The 19,604-nt window shown below is 41.8% G+C and overlaps 1 protein-coding gene across 1 annotated transcript in view; it reads right to left on the bottom strand.

Moving 5' to 3' along the window:
- The window catches only part of Bloc1s6 (biogenesis of lysosomal organelles complex 1 subunit 6), a 10,746-nt gene extending 9,416 nt beyond the window's left edge, over window positions 1-1,330 (bottom strand). Inside the window, exon 1 of the mRNA XM_021194822.2 lies at window positions 1,154-1,330. Within this exon, the coding sequence (XP_021050481.1) occupies window positions 1,154-1,235 (82 nt within the window). The 5' untranslated portion in view covers window positions 1,236-1,330. The remainder of the gene's footprint in view (window positions 1-1,153) is intronic.
- Window positions 1,331-19,604: the final 18,274 nt, after the last annotated feature.

Below are 19,604 nucleotides of genomic sequence, written 5' to 3'. Positions count from 1 at the left end.
GGGGGGGGGTATAGGGAACTTTCGGGATAGCATTTGAAATGTAAATAAAGAAAATAATAAATAAATAAATAAATAAATAAAAGAAGCCATTTTAGGATTCTAAGGATTCATGACTGGAGCTTGTCTTGGGGCAGTAAAGTTACAACAATGGACACACAGTGTTGTGAGAATAAGAGACTAGAGGTGGTAGCGTTACAACTGCTGAGGGAAGATGCTAATGCCCTGTGGAATCCTCTACATGAAACAGAGGGAACTGAATCTAAGAGTGCAATTTCAGTTTCATGGGAGAGTAAGCTCCTGAGGCTAGGGCTTTAGCTCTGTAGTAGAGCACTTGCTTAGCATTAAAAAAGTCCTGAGCTGAACCTGCAGCTAGCACATATCCCTATCTCTGCCCTACTCTCTGACATCTGCTTACATTTATATCCATACCACTCATGTGTTGTGTGCAGAAAGAAAGAGGGGGAGAAGAGAGGGGAAGGGAGAGAGGGAGAGAGGGAGAGGGAGAGAGAAAGACCCAAGCTCCAAGTAGGTACTACAGGGTATTTACTATTGTGACTGAACAAGTCATGAAAGGGATATGTCACTAAAGAAAAGCACTGCCAGGAAATGCTGGGTTATTTGTAGCTTCCTATTTCTGAAACGAAGAGATCATTTTTAGAAGCTCCATCTAGCGTCCTTCATATGAACCAATGCTCACAGAAAATGGTTTGAGTGGTGTTTTCAATCTCACAAAAACGATGGTATATAAACAGTGCCCATCTGCCTATGTAGCAAATTAACCGTTTCGTTCAGTGGACGCCTTCTGGCATCAATGCTTAAATTTCTTCTGGAACTGTGAGGACGGCTGCTGGAGTCTCGGATGAAGTAATATCACCAAGGAAGTCAGAATATGTCATGAGTAGACACGATTGTACAGTTTTCTAAAAATCTACCTTCTCTCTGACAGACTCATCGCCAACCACTAGCCCTGTGACAAACAGTTGGAAAGCAACACAAACTCAAACCTTTAACACCAACCGCACCCAACAGTGCGTTTCCCCGCGGGACCAAGGTCGCCTGGCCAGGGTGCTCTAGGCAGGAGGGTCGCCTGCGCTCGAGTCCCACCCACTCGGTCCCGGGCCCTGTGGCCAGTCGCCCCGCAAAACAGCCGTACCCGGCGTGGGCTCGCCGGCCTCCAGGCTGTCGGAAGGCCCCGTGAGGACCTCGTCCGGAGGCGGTGGCTCAGGAACACTCATGTCCCCGCACTGGGCGCTGCGTGGGGCGAGTGCTGAGGAGAAGTCACCGGCAAAAGAACCTAACGGGTTCCAGAATCCATCCGGACGAAAGCCGCCGAGGCACACGGAAGTGACGAAAGCGGAAACGTCGCTTTCCGACGCAATACGTTGTTACTGCCAGTCAGGAAAGCCCGCCCCCGCGTCCGCGGCGTAGGCGCAGCGGTGCGCATGCGGGTTAGGTTTCCCAGAGGGTGGCCGGAGGAACCGAGAAGAGAGAGGTTAGAGGGCCGGATGTCGCTCTAACCGTGTGACTCTCTCCACTGTCCTGTCCAGTGTATAACTCGGGCCGCTAAGTGAGTCAATACGAACTCTGAGCCTGAGCGTAGCTGAGGATCTCTTCCAGTGCTTGGAAATGACGTAAAGGCTCTCTTGGAGCATCATTTGAACAAATTAAGTCAAATTACCAAAAGCATCTGCTGAGCACCTGTAAGATGCTATCATGAGTTCTGGTATGTAGACGTGGACAGACTCAGCTCCACAGCAAATGTAACGATCCTCTACCCTTTTATAAACTCTGAGCTCTAGTAGCAGCTAACGTTGCTCCTCGGGTTACCTGTTCAGTTTTCCGTATTGTAGCCGAAGCTATCTCCAAAAAAACTTTAGATAGATAGATAGATAGATAGATAGATAGATAGATAGATAGATAGATAGATAGATAGATAGAGTGAGTGAGCCTCTGGAATGCACTGACTCCATATTGTCCCCATCGTATGTTCAGTTTCACTTTAGCCACTTTTTTTCTAGATTTATTATTATACATAAGTACACTGTAGCTGNCTTCAGATGCACCAGAAGAAGGCATCAGATCTCATTACGTGTGGTTGTGAGCCTCCATGTGGTTGCTGGGATTTGAACTCGGGACCTTTGGAAGAGCAATCGGTGCTCTTACCTGCAGAGCCATCCCGCCACTTTTCAAGAGTAACTTCTCAACTCTCCACAGTAGAATGTCCACAGACTAATCCTTGAGACTTCTAAATATTTTAGGGGGCATGGCAACGAATAAAAGCTACTACTTAACATAACCTTAAAATAGGAAGGGTACTCCATGGACCCAAGGTAACAGTCTTTAAAACTGATGGGGTGGGCTGTCTCAGAAAAAGATTTTATTACAAAGGATGATTAAACAAACACTGATGGGTTTGAAGACAGAAGAAGGGAGTCATCAGTCTGGATGGTGGGTGACTTCCAGAAAAATGTAAGGAAACCAATTCCTCCCCTAAAGCTTTTGTAATGGAACTCAACCCTGTGCGGTTGCTGAACTATAGAATGTGTAATAATTAGTGTTGTCATACAAATAGGAAAATAATGTATTACTCTTCAAACATCTTGTGCAACCTGAGCATTGTAAGCTGTCCATTGTGCATTGTGCTTGCTCCTGCTTCAAACTAGAGTATCCTTTTCAAAGGCCTATTCATCTTTTAAGTGCTCTAGAATAATATCTTTTTTTTTATTGTTTTGTTTCACAAGGTGAGGTGTCATGTAGCCTAGTCTGGCCTTAGATTCAATATATAATTCGGAATGGCCTTGAACTCTTGGTCCTCCTGTCTCTGCCTGCCAGAAAAGTGATTGCAGACACGAGCCAGCACACTCAAACACACCTTTACTGTGGATGCCATTCATTATCATGCTCCCCTGTTTCGTTCAGAAGTCACAGTGATGACATTTCACAATGACAAACATCCTCCTGCCATTTAGCACTGAGCTCCTTCTTGCATTCATTATTTTATGTTTTCTTCTTTTGGATTAAAAATGACAAATAGAAACTCTTATGCACAGAGAACCAAAATAATCCTCGATAAGTTGGCTAATTGGTGAACTATTGATGCCCTAGCCCCTAATTCCAAACATCTGTAATTTCCAAAGTCTGAATTATACATGGTAAACCTGATAAAACACCTGACACCCTTGCTTGGTTATAAGTTTTATGTGCCAATGGTGCAGTGGGGCCCTTCGGATTAGAGCCATATCCTATGAGTTGTCATTGGCTCCTTTTATCTCTTGGCCAGTATTAAGTACAACTCATAAAATTTTAAATACTGGTTATTTAAATTTAATGGATGAAATAAACTGTTATGTCCTACCTGTCTTTGTGATTTGTTTTGCTATAAGGAGAATTATTGTGAGGAATTTTAATATTATTTTTTAACATTTTAACTTACTGTAACAAAATCATCTAAATAAACAAGGAGTTTGCACCACATTCATCTTGTTTTTCTCTCTGATCTTTTCCTTCTTTTTCTCTTACAGTTTGCAATTCAATGTGCCACTTGTTTGTTAAGGACCCTCTGTATGTGACACAGCTCAAAGCAACTGCTAAAATTTGATTGCAAAGAGCACAACAGTTTATTGAGTTGTGTTATGTCTTTTGAAGGGTCTTTAGTTTTCCCATTTCCTTTTACATATCAAAGTTATACACTCCAAATACTTTAATGTAATACCTTTTAACATTGAACTAGGCACCTTAGGTAGTTATGCTAAAAATAGAGTTCTAGTTCCTATCCACCAGAAGTATTGCTATGTATCAAATGACATAGTTTGTGTTAAGAGTTTGTTCTTGAAGTCACATTTTATACATTGAAAATGTATAACATTATATTGTCCAGACAGTGATCTACAATAGCCAAAGTCTGAGTTTTGAGTGAATGCTTATTAAATATACAGGCAGCCAAAGTAAAAGAATAAACAGTAGAAGGGTGGGAGGGTGGGTGGATGATGATGATATATACACAAATGGCACATACATCCTTAGATTAGCAGCTCAACAATCTCAGCAGAAATTTACTGTGGATGCCCCATTATGGTGGCCAGCTGAAGTTCCCCACGGAGAGTCCCAGGCATAGGAGAGTGTCCCTTTAGGTAAAGCTGAGCTCCCCACGTAGAAGAAAAAATAGCCACAGATAGAGGTAACATCATCAAAGTGGGAGCTCCAGCAGAAACCAACTGGGGAAATAGAGGCAGTCAGCTGAAGTTCCTGACCCATTGTTTTCTTTCTGTGGAGCAGGGTCATGTGGCTGAATATCTGGTTTCTCCTTCACACTTGCAAGTACTTTATATCCTGGGTTAAACAATAGTAACCTCTGTTGGAAATAGATTATCTCCTCTATGTTCTCAGGGCGTGGTGTTTTTACTCTTGGGCTATTTGCCCTCCCTGTCACTGAGTTAGAGAGGTCAGCCTATACCCAGACAAGGGGCCTTCAAGGGACACATGCTTGGTTCTGGGATGTGGGGAGTTTAGCTCTCCAAGCATAATCTTTGCTTCCAGAGACAGTTTCTTGGTGAGCTCAGACAGCACATGACAGTTACTAGTTTAATGAGCACTGCACCATCATATTACAATAATAATTCATCTCCTGCCTTGGATGCTGTTGGGATTCTTATCATCCCCGCTGCCCCCCGATGCTCGTCAAGAGTAATAGTTGATTTGAAATATCAACTTGATTGGATTCAGAAGCTCCTAGATTACTTAAGCACACCCCTGGGTGTGCATGTGAGAGTATTTCCAGACCAACTTCACAAGAAAGTGATAGAAGATATTCCCTGAATGCAGGCAGTACCCTCCCATGAGCCAGGAGCCAAGATAAGCTACTAGGAACACAGGAAGAAGTCTGGCAGCAGGATACTCTGTATCCATTTTCTGGCTATCACTGCAAAGTGTGAACCATTTTGCTCACCACCATGCCCTCCCTGCTGTGACAGATCAAAATTTCTAAACACATCAAGGACCACAGCAGACCAACGCCTTTGAAAATGTGAGCCCAAGTAAACCACCCTCCTTTACATGGCTTTTCTCAGTTATATTTCACATCAATGAAGAGCTAATGAATGCATCTAGCAAACACTGATAGCTTTATTTATATAACCTATTTAGACTGATTGTTTCCACATTCATTTGTATTTAAGTTTCCATCAAGTCTTTTCATGATACCTCATCTTTTACTGCTGGTTTAATTAATATGCAATGAATATGCATATTTATGTATAACATACATACATCACATACATATATATGTATAATATACATATGTATAATATGCACACTATACATATTATACATAGATGTATATGTGTGCATATGTATATATGTGAATATGTGTATATATGTCTTTATGTGAATTTGTGTATATGTATATGTTTATATATGTATGTATATATGTATGTATGAATATATGTATGTATGTATGTATGTATGTATGTATACATATATTTGTCCACTGAAGAACAAAGATCTTGTTGCTTCTAAGTTCTGGCAATGATGAATATAGTATTAACACACGTGCAGGTTTTCATGTGGACATGTGTTTTCTTTTTTTTTTTTTTTTTTTTTTTTTTTTTGGTTTTTCGAGACAGGGTTTCTCTGTGTAGCCCTGGCTGTCCTGGAACTCACTCTGTAGACCAGGCTGGCCTCGAACTCAGAAATTCGCCTGCCTCTGCCTCCCGAGTGCTGGGATTAAAGGCATGCACCACCACGCCCGGCGGACATGTGTTTTCTAATTCAGTGCATAAATTTGAAGGAGTGGGATTTCTGGATCAAGATAAGATGTGCTTTTACTAAAAAATGACAAGTTCTCTTCTAAGATGATGTTGCATCTTGCATCCTTAGCAGTGGTAAGGATCCTTGTTGCTTTTACATATTTAATTACCTTTTAGCATATGTGTATAGGTGTTTTGCTTGTATTTGTGCCTGAGCACCCTGCACATACAGTGGCACGGAGACAAGAAGAGGGAATCAGATCCCCTTGAACTGGAGTTAGAAGGTTGTGAGCTGCCATGTGGGTGCTGGAAATAAAATATGGGTCCTCTGTAACAGCAGCCATTGCTGTTAACCATTGAGCAATCTCTCCAGCCCAAAGATCTCTGTGTCCATTGCAGTGGATGTGTAAATATGGTGCATTGTTTCACTTTGCAACTATCTGATGTGGAATATTGTTTCATATGCTTACTTGCTATCGATCTGTGTATTTTGATGAAGTGTCAATTTATATTTTTCCTATTTTAATCAGGTATTTTCTTATTATTTATGTTTATTTTTAAATATTTGTTTATTGTATATATTTGAGTACAAGTGTCGCTGTCTTCAGATACAGAAGAAGAGGGCATCAGATCCCATTGTAGATAGTTGTGAGCCACCACATGGTTGCTGGGAATTGAACTCAGGACCTCTGGAAGAGCAGCAGTCAGTGCTCTTAACTGCTGAGCCATCTCTCCAGGCCTTTTTGATGTTTTTATTTTTAAGAATGCTTTCTGTATTTTATGATAGTCCTTTATGAGACATGTGCTTTCAACTACTTTTTACTCATTCCCTTTCCCATTCCCTTTACAGAATGTTTGAAGGAAAGTTTCAAGAGCTCCTATAATTCCTGAAAACAGAAGGTTCTGAAATCTCCCACAAAACACCTGATAAGTTTGGGCATTATATTTAGGGAAGACACTTTGAAGTACACAGCAGTGGAAACAACAAAGGACTTAATGTCAAAAGACCTGCTTCAAGCCTGGTTTAAATAATCTTGCTTATACACTTGGGGACTCTTATGGAAGTATTGGGGGAAGGATTGGGGACCCCAAAGGGGATAGGAACTCCACAGGAAGACCAACAGAGTCAACTAACCTGGACCCTTTTAGCTCTCAGAGACTGAACCACCAACCAAAGAGCATACTTGGGCTGGACCTAGGCCTCTCTGTATATATGTAGCAGATGTGCAGCTTGGTCTTCATATGGGTCTGAACAACTGGAGCAGGGGCTGTCCCCAAAGCTGTTGCCTGTCTGTGGGACATGTTCTACTAGCTGGGCTGCCTTGTCTGGCCTCAGTGGGAGAGGATGCACCTAGACCTGTAGAAACTTGATTGTTAGGGTAGGGGGGATACCCAGTGGGTCGGTCCCTCCTCAGAGGAGAGGAGAGGAGAGGAGAGGGGGAAGGGTATTGGGGAGAGGGATTGTAGGAGGGGGTGACCAGGAGAGAGGCAGCGATCTGGATGGAAAGTGAATTAAAAGAATATAATCTTGGTTATAGTAAAGTTGGAGGGGGTAAAAATGGGCAGTCCAAACTCACCTGCACAAAACTCATAATTTGTTGATCCACTGTACTTGATGTGGCATCAGGGTTGGAGTCTAGGTATTCCCTTGCTTAAAATTGGGGATCCTTTCCCTTCCTTCTCTGCAGTTCTCTAGTCTGCCCTCCATTCCATGGGTGTCAACTGAAGCAGCTCTCAGTAAGGCAGAAAAAAAATCCCCAGTCTTTCATATCCTTGCAACTTCCAGACAAAACTAGCTCATTCCTAATGGTCAACAACACTTTTAAATTACTCAAATTGGATCCAGTATTTCCCTATAGACAAATTTGGCTAACAGAGGGATACAAAAGACCCTTTCAGACCAGTGTAGAACCACATAGCAGGGAGAAGTGGGAATCCCTCATAAACAGTTTTTCCAGGAGTTTATGAAAGAAATTGCGTGTGTGTGGGGAGTTATTTGTTCCTTAAATGGATGTCTGAATGCTAATATCAAAGGGAAAAACTGCTTTAAGCAAAGCAATAGATGTGCATTTTATCCATTGTGATATCTTAGTCAAGTCATCTATTCTCCCTGACATCCCCATTTTTAAATACTTTATTTTATAATTATGGGAGGACACAGGTATGTGAGTGCTGGCACCCAGGGAGACCATAGGTGTTACACCCACTTGAAGCTGGAGTTCCAGGCAGATGTAAGCTCCTAGAGGTGGTGCCAGGAACTGAACTCAAGTCCTCTGAAAGGAAGCTCTCTTAAGCTCTGAGTCATTTTTTAAAATTTCCAAGCCCCTGAGCCCTTTTTAAAGTCAGTAAATTATGCTTAATAATGTTACTACCGCCGGGCAGTGGTGGCACACGACTTTAATCCCAGCACTTGGGAGGCAGAGGCAGGCAGATTTCTAAGTTCGAGGCCAGACTGGTCTACAGATTGAGTTCCAGGACAGCCAGGGCTACAGAGAAACCCTGCCTCAAAAAAAACAAACAAACAAACAAAAAACAAATAAAAGAAAGAAAAAGAAAATAATAATAATAATAATAATAATAATAATAATAATAATAATAATGTTACTACCAGATCTATTCCTTGCTATAGTTCTCATGAGAATCAAATATTCAAACAAATGTATGAAATATATAAACTATAAAGCAGTATTGTAAATGACAGTCTCATTTTATACAGCAGAAGTGTTACTGGTGTGATTAGTGCTGTGATCACATGATCACAAAGATGAGTGAGATCTCTTAAGTGCACTCTCGTGTTAATTAAATTTGTTAAGTAAACACCTCTGTTTCAATTGGAGAGTCTAAATGATTTAAATGGGTATCAGAAGATCGGCAATTCTGCTTTTCTGTGAACTGACTTTTGTAAGTCATTTTCGTGCAATCAGCTGGTTTGGGGATAAAGCACTAAGAGCTAAGCTGAGCCTCTAGCCATGCAGGATGGAGAAGACCACAGAGGTCATCCCTACACATGCTCACTCTGGTGCTGCTGTTTTGTTTTCATGAGTTTGGTGCCTTGTCTGCAGGACTAACAAGCGTGCTAACTGCTGATCTGCCTCTCCAGTCACCCCCACCAACTGGGTCCTGTTTGAGAAAGCAACGTATCTTGTTTACTTTTTATATTTCTTTTATTGTTTTCTTTTTAAATTATAATTCTGGACTTGAGTTTTGTGCATGGTGATAAATATGATCTATTTGCGTGGTGACCTATTTGCTTTCTACGTGCAGGCATCCAGTTAAACCAATACCATTTGTTGAAGATGCTTTCTTTTTTCCACTGTATGGTTTTGGCTTCTTTGACAAAGATTAAGTGTTCATAGGTGTGTGAGTTTATTTATGAGTCTTCAATTCAATTCTATTGATCAACCTGTCTATTTCTGTACCAATGTCATGCAGTTTTTAATCACTATTGCTCTGTAGTACAGCTTGAGGTCAGGCTGAAATTAGACTCCACAGAGACCCCTACATAAGTCCTGGGCTCTTTTGGTTGGGAGACTTTTAATAACTGCTCCTAGTTACTTAGAGCTTATTGGACTGTTTGGTTTACCTAATGTTGATAAAGAGGTCAAAAAGTTAGAATCCAACAAACCAAATAACCCAGTTAAAAATGGGGTACAGAGCTAAACAAAGAATTCTCAACAGAGGAATCTCAAATGGCTGAGAAGCACTTAAGGAAATGTTCAACATCCTTAGTCATCAGGGAAATACAAATTTAAAAAAAACTCTAAGATTTCATCAGAAATGAATAAGATCAAAAACTCAAGTGACCTATGAAACTAGGAGTGCTCGTGTACGTGCCTGCAGACCCAGCATTTGGGAGGTAGAGGCAGGAAGATCATAATACTGGTCAGCCTCGGCTACTTATTTATTTCAAGGCTAGCTGAGAATACCTGCAACCTTGTGTCCAAAAAAAAGTTCTTTGTTAGTGTATTTAAAAAGAAATATTTTTATATTTTCAGATATAATTTCCAATATGTTAAATATGAACAGATTAAAAAAAATCTTTCATGTCACTGGTTTGAATGAAAAAAATGTTCCTGTGATGGCTATTCTTGGTTGTCAACTTCATTTCATCTGAAATTAACTAAAACCAAAGCTGCTGGGTACACCTATGAGGGATTTTTTAAAACATTAAATTTACTTAAATCCTATTTGAAGCAGAATGACCATTTTTAATCTTGATCTTTTGAGGTGGGAAGATGTACCTTTAATCTGGGCCGGGCCCTCTGATGTAAGCCATTGTAAAGGACGTGGAAGAAGGAAGCTGGCCCTCTCTGCCTACTTGCTCTCTCTCTCGCTGGCAGGACCATTCCTTCACTGGCGTTACATTATCATATACGTATATTCATATATTCTATAAGCTCTGTTCCTCTGTTCCTCTGTTCCTCTAGACTAATAAAAAGTTCCCCACAGGAAAAAAAAACTCAAGTGACAGCACATACTGGCACGTAAGTGGAGAAAGGAGAACACTCCTCCATTGCTGGTGGGATTACAAACTTGTACAATAACTCTGGAAATCAATCTAGCAGTTTCTCAGAAAGTTGGAAATAGTCCTACCACTCCTGGGCATATACCCAAGCTCCATCATATCACAAGGACACATGCTCCATTAGATTCATAGCAGCTTTATTCATAATAGCCAGAAATTGGAAACAACCCAGATCTCCCTCAACCAAAGAATGGATACAGAAACTGTTATCCGTTAACACAGCAGAATACTATTCAGCTATTAAAAACAAGTACATAATGAATTTTGAAGGAAAATGGATAGAACTAGAAAATATCATCCTGAGTAAGGGAACCCATATGCATAGTATGTACTCACTGATAAGTGGATATTAGCCATAATGTTCAGGATACCCATGATATACTCCTACAGACCCAAAGAAGTTAAAGAATAAGGAAGGCCCAAGAGAGGTTGCTTGACTCTTACTTAGAAGGGGGAGTAAAACAAGCATAAGAAGCAGAGGAGACAGAGGAAAGGAGGGAGTTGGGGGAGAGGAGAAGGGAGGAATGGGGGGCAGGATCAGGTGTGGGGAGAGACAGGAGAGAGGGCCAGAGGGCCAGAGGGCCAGAAGAATGAATGGAAATCTGAAGCTGCTGGGGTGGGATGGGAGGAATCTCTAAGAAGTCCCAGAGACCTGAGATGGGGGAGGTTCACAGGAGTCAATGTGGGTGACCTTAGCAGAGATGCCTAACAGTGGAGACATGGAAACGGTAGAGGCCACTTCCTATAGCCAGGTAGGACTCTCAGTGGAGGGATAAGGAAACCAACACTCCCACAAAAGTTTTGGCTCAAAATTTGTCCTGTCTGCATGAAATACAGGGACAAAGATGGAGCAGAGACTGAAGAAATGGCCAACCAATAACTGGCCCAACTTGAGACACATCCCATAGGCAAGCACCAATCCCTGGCAATATTAATGATACTCTGTAATACTTGCCGACAGAAGCCTAGCATAACTGTCCTCTGAGAGGCTCTACCCAGCAGCTGACTGAAACCTGCACATTGGACAGAGGTCCAGGACTCTTGTGGAAGAGTTGGGAGAAGGATTTTGAAGTACACAGTTGTGAAAACAACAAAGGACTTAATATCGAAAGACCTGCATCAACCCTGGTTTAAATAATCTTGGTTATAAGCTTGAAGACTCTTATGGAAGAGTTGGGGGAAGGATTGAGGACCCCGAAGGAGACAGGAACTCCACAGGAAGACCAACAGAGCCAACTAACCTGGAGCCCTGGGAGCTCTTAGAGACTGATCCACCAACCCGAGAGCATACACGGGCTGCACCAAGGCCCCAGGCATGCAGCTCAGTCTCCATAAAACAGCTGTACTTGAAGCTGCCCTTGAAATGGCAGATGTTGAAACTCTCACATTTTATGTAAGCGTACAAGCTCAGGAGCTCCATTCAGCTTTACTAAAGACTCTCTGAAGATAGTGGAGAGGTGGAAAGGGGAGAGAGAAGAAAAGGAGGGAGGGAGGAGTAGGAAGAGGGGAGGGGGAAGGGGGAGCACGAGGAGGCAAGAAGGAGGAAGAAGAGGAGATACAGATGAGGAAGGGGAAGAAATAAATGAGCAAACTGTGAGTTAATGGATCTGGAGTGAAGGAGGATGCTATGGCCTTGGTGACACCCCATGTAGGTCCACATTTTGGATGAGTTTGCATCATTTTGTAAGCTATTTCAATTTGTTCCTTCCTCACTTGCTTATCTTTCTTTTTAAGCCTACTATTAAAATGTCAACATAAGAAGAAAAATTATAATTCTGACAGTAAATCAATAATCAAAATACTGAGTGACAGTCATTTGAACTATCTGGTTTAAGGCTGTTCATGAGGAAAAAAAAAGTTCATTCATTCAAATAACTGTTCGTAAGGTGCTGATTTCTCTGCACCTTATGGGTTTTACAAGCTCATCTGCTAAGCTTGTGTGTAGATACCAAAGCATCCAGCTACTTTTACTGATTCATTCTCCTTCTGTATTATGCAGAACTATTATTTTAATCACTATGAGCATTGTGAATTATTTCAATGCTCAGCTTTCCTTTTGAATACACTTATTTAAATTAGCTATGCTATTTCAATCCTGCCAAATATAAAACTGCTAAAAGAAGTAAGAAACAGCCCTCATTTCCTATTGAGTCTTCAAAGTGTTTTAGTTGCCAGGTAGGAAAAATTTGCAAATATCCTTCAAATCAAAAGGTGAGACCCTAACTGTGGAACATCTTGTTCTGTTATTGGATGAAGTTGGTGACAGGAGAAAAAAATGGACTTTACTCATGACAAATCAGCAGGTGGAAAATGGAGGGCTTTCACCTCATTCCAGCCTGCCGCGGGCCTTAGGTACAAATGCTTATGTAGGGATCTCTGTGGAGTCTAATGTCAGCCCCAGCTAGGTGAGCACTGCAATGGTCCTTCAGTTTTGTAATACATTCCTGAAAGACTGCTGATTAAGAGGTCACATGATGGATGTTCCTTCCTGTTTGCTTTTATTCTTTTCAGTCAGGGATGACAGCAGTGATTCATTATTTTGAGAGTGAGTCATAGGGCAGCAAAGGAAAACAAAGAGTGGAAGACAGACTGGTGCTAGGGTGAGTTAACCCCTTCGTTCTCTTCCGTCCCCACTGCCGGTGTGTTCCATCACATGTGGGGTGAAGGCAGAGAGCCTCCTCCTGCTGCACAGGGACATCTCAGTGTGTAGAACAAAAAGACCTGCCAATCAAAAATGTTTAAAGGACAGAGTTCTATTTTTTTTCTAATGTCTCCTGACATTGGCCTCCTTGTATAGCCCTTTGTTTAATTCTTTCCTTAGGCAAGACATCATCCACTGCAATAGTACATCTCACAGGACACATCTGGCCCATGCAAATTATTCAGGACAGATTCAGTAAGAGCTCCCCCCAGACCATGATTTAAACCTTTTGCTTAGACTAAAAGTGGAGCCATCAGCCGTGCCTTGACTTGGATATGCCTTTCCTACAGGGTTAAAGAGACACTTTTTCCTAAGTTCCTACATACAACAATAAACTTCAGTATAATCACTGTAGTAGTCCGTGTTCTCTAGAGTAACAGAGCTTATAGAATGAATCTATATCTAAATATAGATTTATAATTTATAAATATATATGGGATTTATTAGGATGGCATACAGGCTGCAGTTCAGCTAACTCAACAGTGGCTGACTGTGAATGACAAGTCCAAGAATCTAGTAGTTGCTCAGCCCATGAGGCTGGATGTCTCAGCTGGCCTTTAATATGCACAGAATCTTGAAGAAGTAGGCTCTAATGCCAGTGAAGGAATGGACTTGCTAGTAAGGTGAAAGTACACAGACAAAGAGCAAAATTTTCTTTCTTCTATGTCCAGCAGTACCTTCTTAAATAGATTTCCAACAGAAGCCGAAGCCCAGATTAGAAGTGGGGTTTCCCAGCTCAAATGATAATGTTTAAAACTGTGTCTTCCCAACTCAAGCCTGGGATTAAAGGTGTGCCTCTTCCAGCTCAAATTAATTCCCATGTTGGGGTTTTAGTTAACTCCTGATGTGGTCAAGCTGACAACCACAAATAGCCATCAGTAACACACATTGCTCCTTGAGATACAGTTAAAGTAACTAATGTCATTCAGTTTGGGAGAGCAGCCCTCCTCATAAAGCTTCTTCTGTATTGATTGAAGAAATCCCTTGAACACTCCCATTTCAGAATTTATGGGTGAAATTAGAGCTTCCATATGCCATATTATATCTCCAGACCAATCTGAAGGACAAATGTTGATGTTAAATGACAATATCAATTTTATACAGATCAAATTCATCAATGTAGGAAATTTTATCTTTGGGTCTTTCTTGCTCTCAAAGGTATCCTACTGTACATTCCTAACTAATGTGTGGAAAGCCAGGATTACAAAGTTGTTCATGTAGTCACAGAGTACCTTAGGGTACCCAGTTTTTCTCTAGCCAATCATGGACCTGTGAAATCACGAATCCATCAAAACCACTGGGCCATAAGTCATAGGGGTGGTTATGTAATCCTCCAATAGATTGGAGCCTTCTGATTTACATGTCCCAAAATAGGTGTAAGCCAGACAAATTGATTCCAAAATTGAAGTTATCCTTCTTTGTGTGTGTGGTTACTCTCTAGGTCTTTGGGAAAATATTATGTAGATTTATCTAAATGAATTTTACTAATAGGCTGTGCCTTGAAATTGGTATCTTCTAAGGAGAAAAGTTCTCCTCTGACCAGGTTGTTTTAGAGTCTCATTTGTGTACTATCAGATAATACTAGCATGAACAATGTCTTAAAGCAAGTGCTTATCCTATTTCTGGTGTTGTATTAGTGACTATAAAGTTATCCAAACATTATCATGGTAATAATCTATGTATCTAACAAGTGTCTTTTACAATGTATTGGCATGCTGTTGGGACCAACTGAAAAGTAAATTTAATTCTTTTGACAATAGGCTTTATATCATCATCATCATAAACAACACTGATGTAAATAGTTTGGTTGATTGAAATAAATCTTATTGTTTGGGTATTTTTTAAAGTAGCTCTTGGGATTATTAGTTCAAAGGGATGGTGGATATTGTTCGTAATTGCCTTTCTCTCTGGTCTTAAATTCTAGTGCTTGCTTGAGTTTGAGCAGTGGTTAGAAGTGGCTAGTGTTCTGTTGGCGTCGGGCCAACAGAAGAATGAATGGTTGGTACAATGTCGAAGACCCTATCCACTTAAGAAGTTACTTTTCTCTTTTCCTTCTAATTCTTCAGAAGAATTCTGTCTCTGGGACAATTGCCATAACATGGAATACCTTGCAGGTATGGTAGACCTGTGAGAAATAAGGTTTATGTGTAGAGGTTTACACAATACCTGAAGTTTGAACAAAGGCTGCATTGAGGCTTTCAAAAGTTAGAACCAAAAAGGAAACATAAATCTTAAAAGCAAAACAAGCAGAAAGAGAATCATACCCAAAGACTGAAAATCTGGAAAGGCGATTTTATAGTACTTTTTAAAAAAAAAATGTCTAGGATACATTGGCCTGTGAAAGCTAGACAAAGGACTATAAACTTTCAAGGTCTTGGGTGTCTTTACTGGTGTAGCCTCTCTGGAAGTTCCAATGGTCATCGTCAGATCTCTGTGACCCTCCCTGTGTGTAATGGAGGTTTTCTGGTCTTGGGACAACCCTTTTGCTTAGTCCTGCTAAAATGTACTGGAAGTGATTTCTAGCCAGCTCTACCTCCATTGTTGTAGGGTTTCCATGTGGCCTTGGTGGTAGGAACTGCCTTTTTTGCTGCCAATAAGTACTGACAGGGGCCTTCAGATGAAGTTTATGAATGTCCTCTTTATCTTTATCTGTTACTCTGCTCTCTGTCCTCTCATAGGGTGACATTTCTGCAGGTACAAGCATTGGCCTTGGAGGAGTAATATATAAAAAGCTTAGTCATTTGTGCAGGATCCTGTCAATAGAGAATGATGTTACTCCAGTTAAATATATCAGTAGTAGAAAGTGAGTTGTATACTCACATGTATATTCAGCTACTTATCCGTGGGCATTTGCTCCTGTTGGGGACTGGCATACTGGAAATTGCCTATTGCCAGTGCAGCTTCTTTGAATCTTGTTCCTTGCTGGGTCCATGGAGGAGAAACTCTATCTAGTGTTCTGGTGACCTAAGAGCACACTTCAGATCCTGTTCCACATAGCAATGCTGTCTAATCTTTGTTCTGTGCCTCTATAATGTGTGGAAGTATGATAGGGAGGTTAAGGTAAGGGATTAAGCCCAACTTCATCTTCTTCATTCTCCATTGTACTAGATGATAGTGTCCATTTTCCCATCCTTTGAACCATAACAAAATTCTATTTAACACTTGGTTGTTTCGCTCGAGTAACATGAAGCCTTTCACATGAGGGAATTCTTCTCCCCACCCCACCCCCCTTTTAGCAAACTAGGTCTAACTCTAGAGTGCTGTAATGGTTAGAGAGTCATGTACCAAGTTGCCTACTTCAGACCTGCATGCTGAGGCTAGGCACTGATGCAGTTTAAAGCCATCATTTGTGTCATGGTACTGTAGCTGTTCTCAGCTCACTTGTTCAAAATTAAACCCAGAGGGCTCTCACTAGGAACAGATGATATGTTTCCCATCATGCAGCAACACAGAAACAATGACAGAGCAAACGCCAGCAACAAACAGAAACTAGAACAGGTAAAGCCCTGACTCTCAACCTTTCCCACAAGGAAAGGGGAAAGAGAGCCAAGAAGGTGAAGAGAATCCTTGAGTAAGACATCCAAGTAACTAACCCAATTCAAGTGGGCCAGTTGATTTTCCTGAGCCATTGCTTCACTCCATCACAGTGTGAAAGGCACCCAATTCAAGGAACAGGGGACAAGACTAAGGAACCCTAGCAGCTGTGGGAACTAATGGGCATATTCCCCATCTAAGGATGCCCCTGGCTTACCAGCCAAATTTGTAATCATGAGAAGTCTCGAGACAAGGTGAAATGAAAAGAATCAGCTTTGTTGACCAACAAGCTATTAGATATAAAATAGAAGGCTCACATCCAAATTCCAGAGAAAATTCATTATGTCTAGTAGTAATTATCTTGGTGTATTTCAGTGTCTTCAGGTCACCAACTTTCAGATCTCTCTGGTCCCTGAAGAAAGATTACTGATCAGGAGGCCCCGTGGCTGGTATCTTGGGATTTGTTCTTTGATGTTTTCTTCTTGTGTTCTTCTCAGGCAAGGCTGGCTGTGTTGGTTAATTATTTGAAGACTGAGGCTAAACAAAAGAAAAGGCAGACTTGCTAGTGCCAGGAACAAGTTGAGCTTACTCACTGTCTTCAAAAACTCAATTTTTTTTTTTAGATATTTATCTGCTTTTTATTTTACATGTAAGTGTGTTTGCCTGAGTATGTCTCTGTGTATGTTCACCACTTACATGCAGGTGACCGCAGAGGCCAGATTGCACATCAGATCCTCTGGAACTAGAGTTATAGGTAGTTATGAGCTACCTACCTTATATGGGTGCTGGGATCCAAACCTGTGCCTTTTACAAGAGCAGAAAGTGTTCTTAACTACTGAACCATCTCTCTAGCCTCTTGATATATTTTCTAATATGATGTGGTCAACAATGCAGAGAGTCCAGGTCTCTAGTTCATTTTTGTTTAAAAGAATGCCAGTGGGTCAAATTACTTCAAAATTATTGCCCTAGTCTTTGACCTTCCTCTGAGTTTCTTGTCAGCATCTTTTGATCTATTTTATGAAAGTGTGCTATCTTTAAAGTGAGCTATTCACTTCCCTTCATCTTGGAGGACTTTTTTTCTAGACTACTCATTTAATTTACTAAATGAAAAGGCATCATAACAGTCATTGGCTTTATTGACAGCTGAAGATTTCAGAATGTTGCATTTCCTTGTAAGGTTTCAGAAAGGTCTCTTATTACGTGTGCCAGGGATGAGAGAGATAATTGTTAGTTCACTAAAGTACTAACTAAGCACAGTCAGTCATATCTCATGATGACCTTGGTAGAATCAATAGCTACTGAAGGACGCTGTCAGGCCTGGCTGTCCTTGGTGCCATCTTCGCCTCCCCCTGCTCTGCTATCTCCGAGAAACACTGTTCTGCACTCCCCGAGTTAACTGCTTCCCAGTGGGATTTTGTCAAGGGAAGAACTGGTAAAAACAGAAGGCTGGGAGATGGGAAGGGAGGCATGAATGGGAAATTAAGACATCTCTTCCCTTTGCCTCGTGAAGCAGCTAGAGGAGTGAGTGGATCTGGACCTGCCTCAGGGTCCCCATCAAGACTCCTCCTATGACTCCAGCTACGAGTGCATGTACCAGGTCCCAGCGGGAGAGAAAACACCTACGGTTGTTTGAAAGTAGAAAGTATAATACGAAAACTTCCTATGCCAGACAATGAGGTGATGCGGGTCTACCTGGTAAGGCGTAAAGAGACCAGGCACTACAAGCTGATGTAGGGAACAGCCATAACCACGGGCTGAGCTACTGCCTCCAATAAAGTCCTGCCCGACCTCACCAAGGCTAAGATCAAGACTTGGTTGACTAAATAACCACGGCTCACTGAACAGTAGAAGAGTTTTCTGAGGTGCCATGGAGAAGTCACCTACAAGGAAGTGTCACTGTCCAGCGGTCGCAGGTCCAGCAGCCTAGGAAATATCACGGTGCCCTTCAGGAGCTGGATGCTGAGGAACCCAGGGAGCTCAAGAGTCAACAGACCCTACCCAAGCAAAGGAAGTGGAGAGATGAGCAAAACCCTTCCTCCTGCGGTGTTTCTGCAGCGCCCCCTGCTGACAAGATTCAGCATGCTTACTCACATTTGGATACTAGTTTATTTTTACCCTGTGACACATTACCACAAACTCCGCAGCTTAACCCAAATTTATTTTCTCACAGCATCTATGGCTTAGAAATCTCAATCACTGTCATTATTTTCTGCTAAGTATCTAACAAGGCTCAAAGATGGCAGAGCGACCCATGTCTGTCAAAGGCTCAACTAGAATAAGATGTTTCTAAGAGGTGATCAGGAGAAATCTTTTCCCTCCAGGCCCAGGACTGGAGTCAGCACCTTCTAGACCGGCTGCTGTCTTGCAACGTGAATCCCCATCCCCATTTCCCCACCCAGACACTTTACACTGTGCATCAACCTCTCCTCAGAATAGGAAAGTCTATTGAGAGAAGCGTCCGTTTAAGCTAGAAGATCACCCTAGATGAATTCAGACATGTTCACAACTGACTTAACCTAATCTACCATACTCAGCCGCCCCCCATCACTCCCCCTCCACACACACACACACACACACACACACACACACACACGAGTGTGGCACTATAAGGGTTTCACAGGGTGGAGATGCCAGACATGAGACTCTCCAGAGAGTTCTAGATCATGTCTGCTAGTAATAGCGCATGGACTTGAAGTGAAGATTGGCGATGGGCACACCAGATACCCCCAGGCCCTGAGTCCCAGATTTTACATTCATGCTGCCAAGGATGTCCTTGGCCTCTCCATGGTATCTCATCTCAAGGTTAATTGCCCACTGTCCTTTTTTTCCCCCAACCGTGCTTCGAAAGCATACAACTAGAGCCATTCACATATTCTGCTTGCTACTGCATCCTCCAAGCACCTCAAAGACCTTTTTCTTCTGTGGATGTTCTGTCCCAGCTTACCAGCAGTATATATATGTTAATGATTGCACTATTAGTATGCTGCCTGCTACCAACGATGAGATCCTCATTGCTAGCTTGCCTGAGAGCTGCTAGCCTAGCATGATCCCAACCATCCCAGACAGAATTCCCTCTGAAACAGAGTCTAAGGCCAGGGTT

The sequence above is a fragment of the Mus pahari genome, chromosome 3 (genome assembly GCF_900095145.1).
Source record: "Mus pahari chromosome 3, PAHARI_EIJ_v1.1, whole genome shotgun sequence".
Classification (NCBI taxonomy): Eukaryota; Metazoa; Chordata; class Mammalia; order Rodentia; family Muridae; genus Mus; species Mus pahari.
This window is presented reverse-complemented; position numbering and strand designations above follow the sequence as displayed.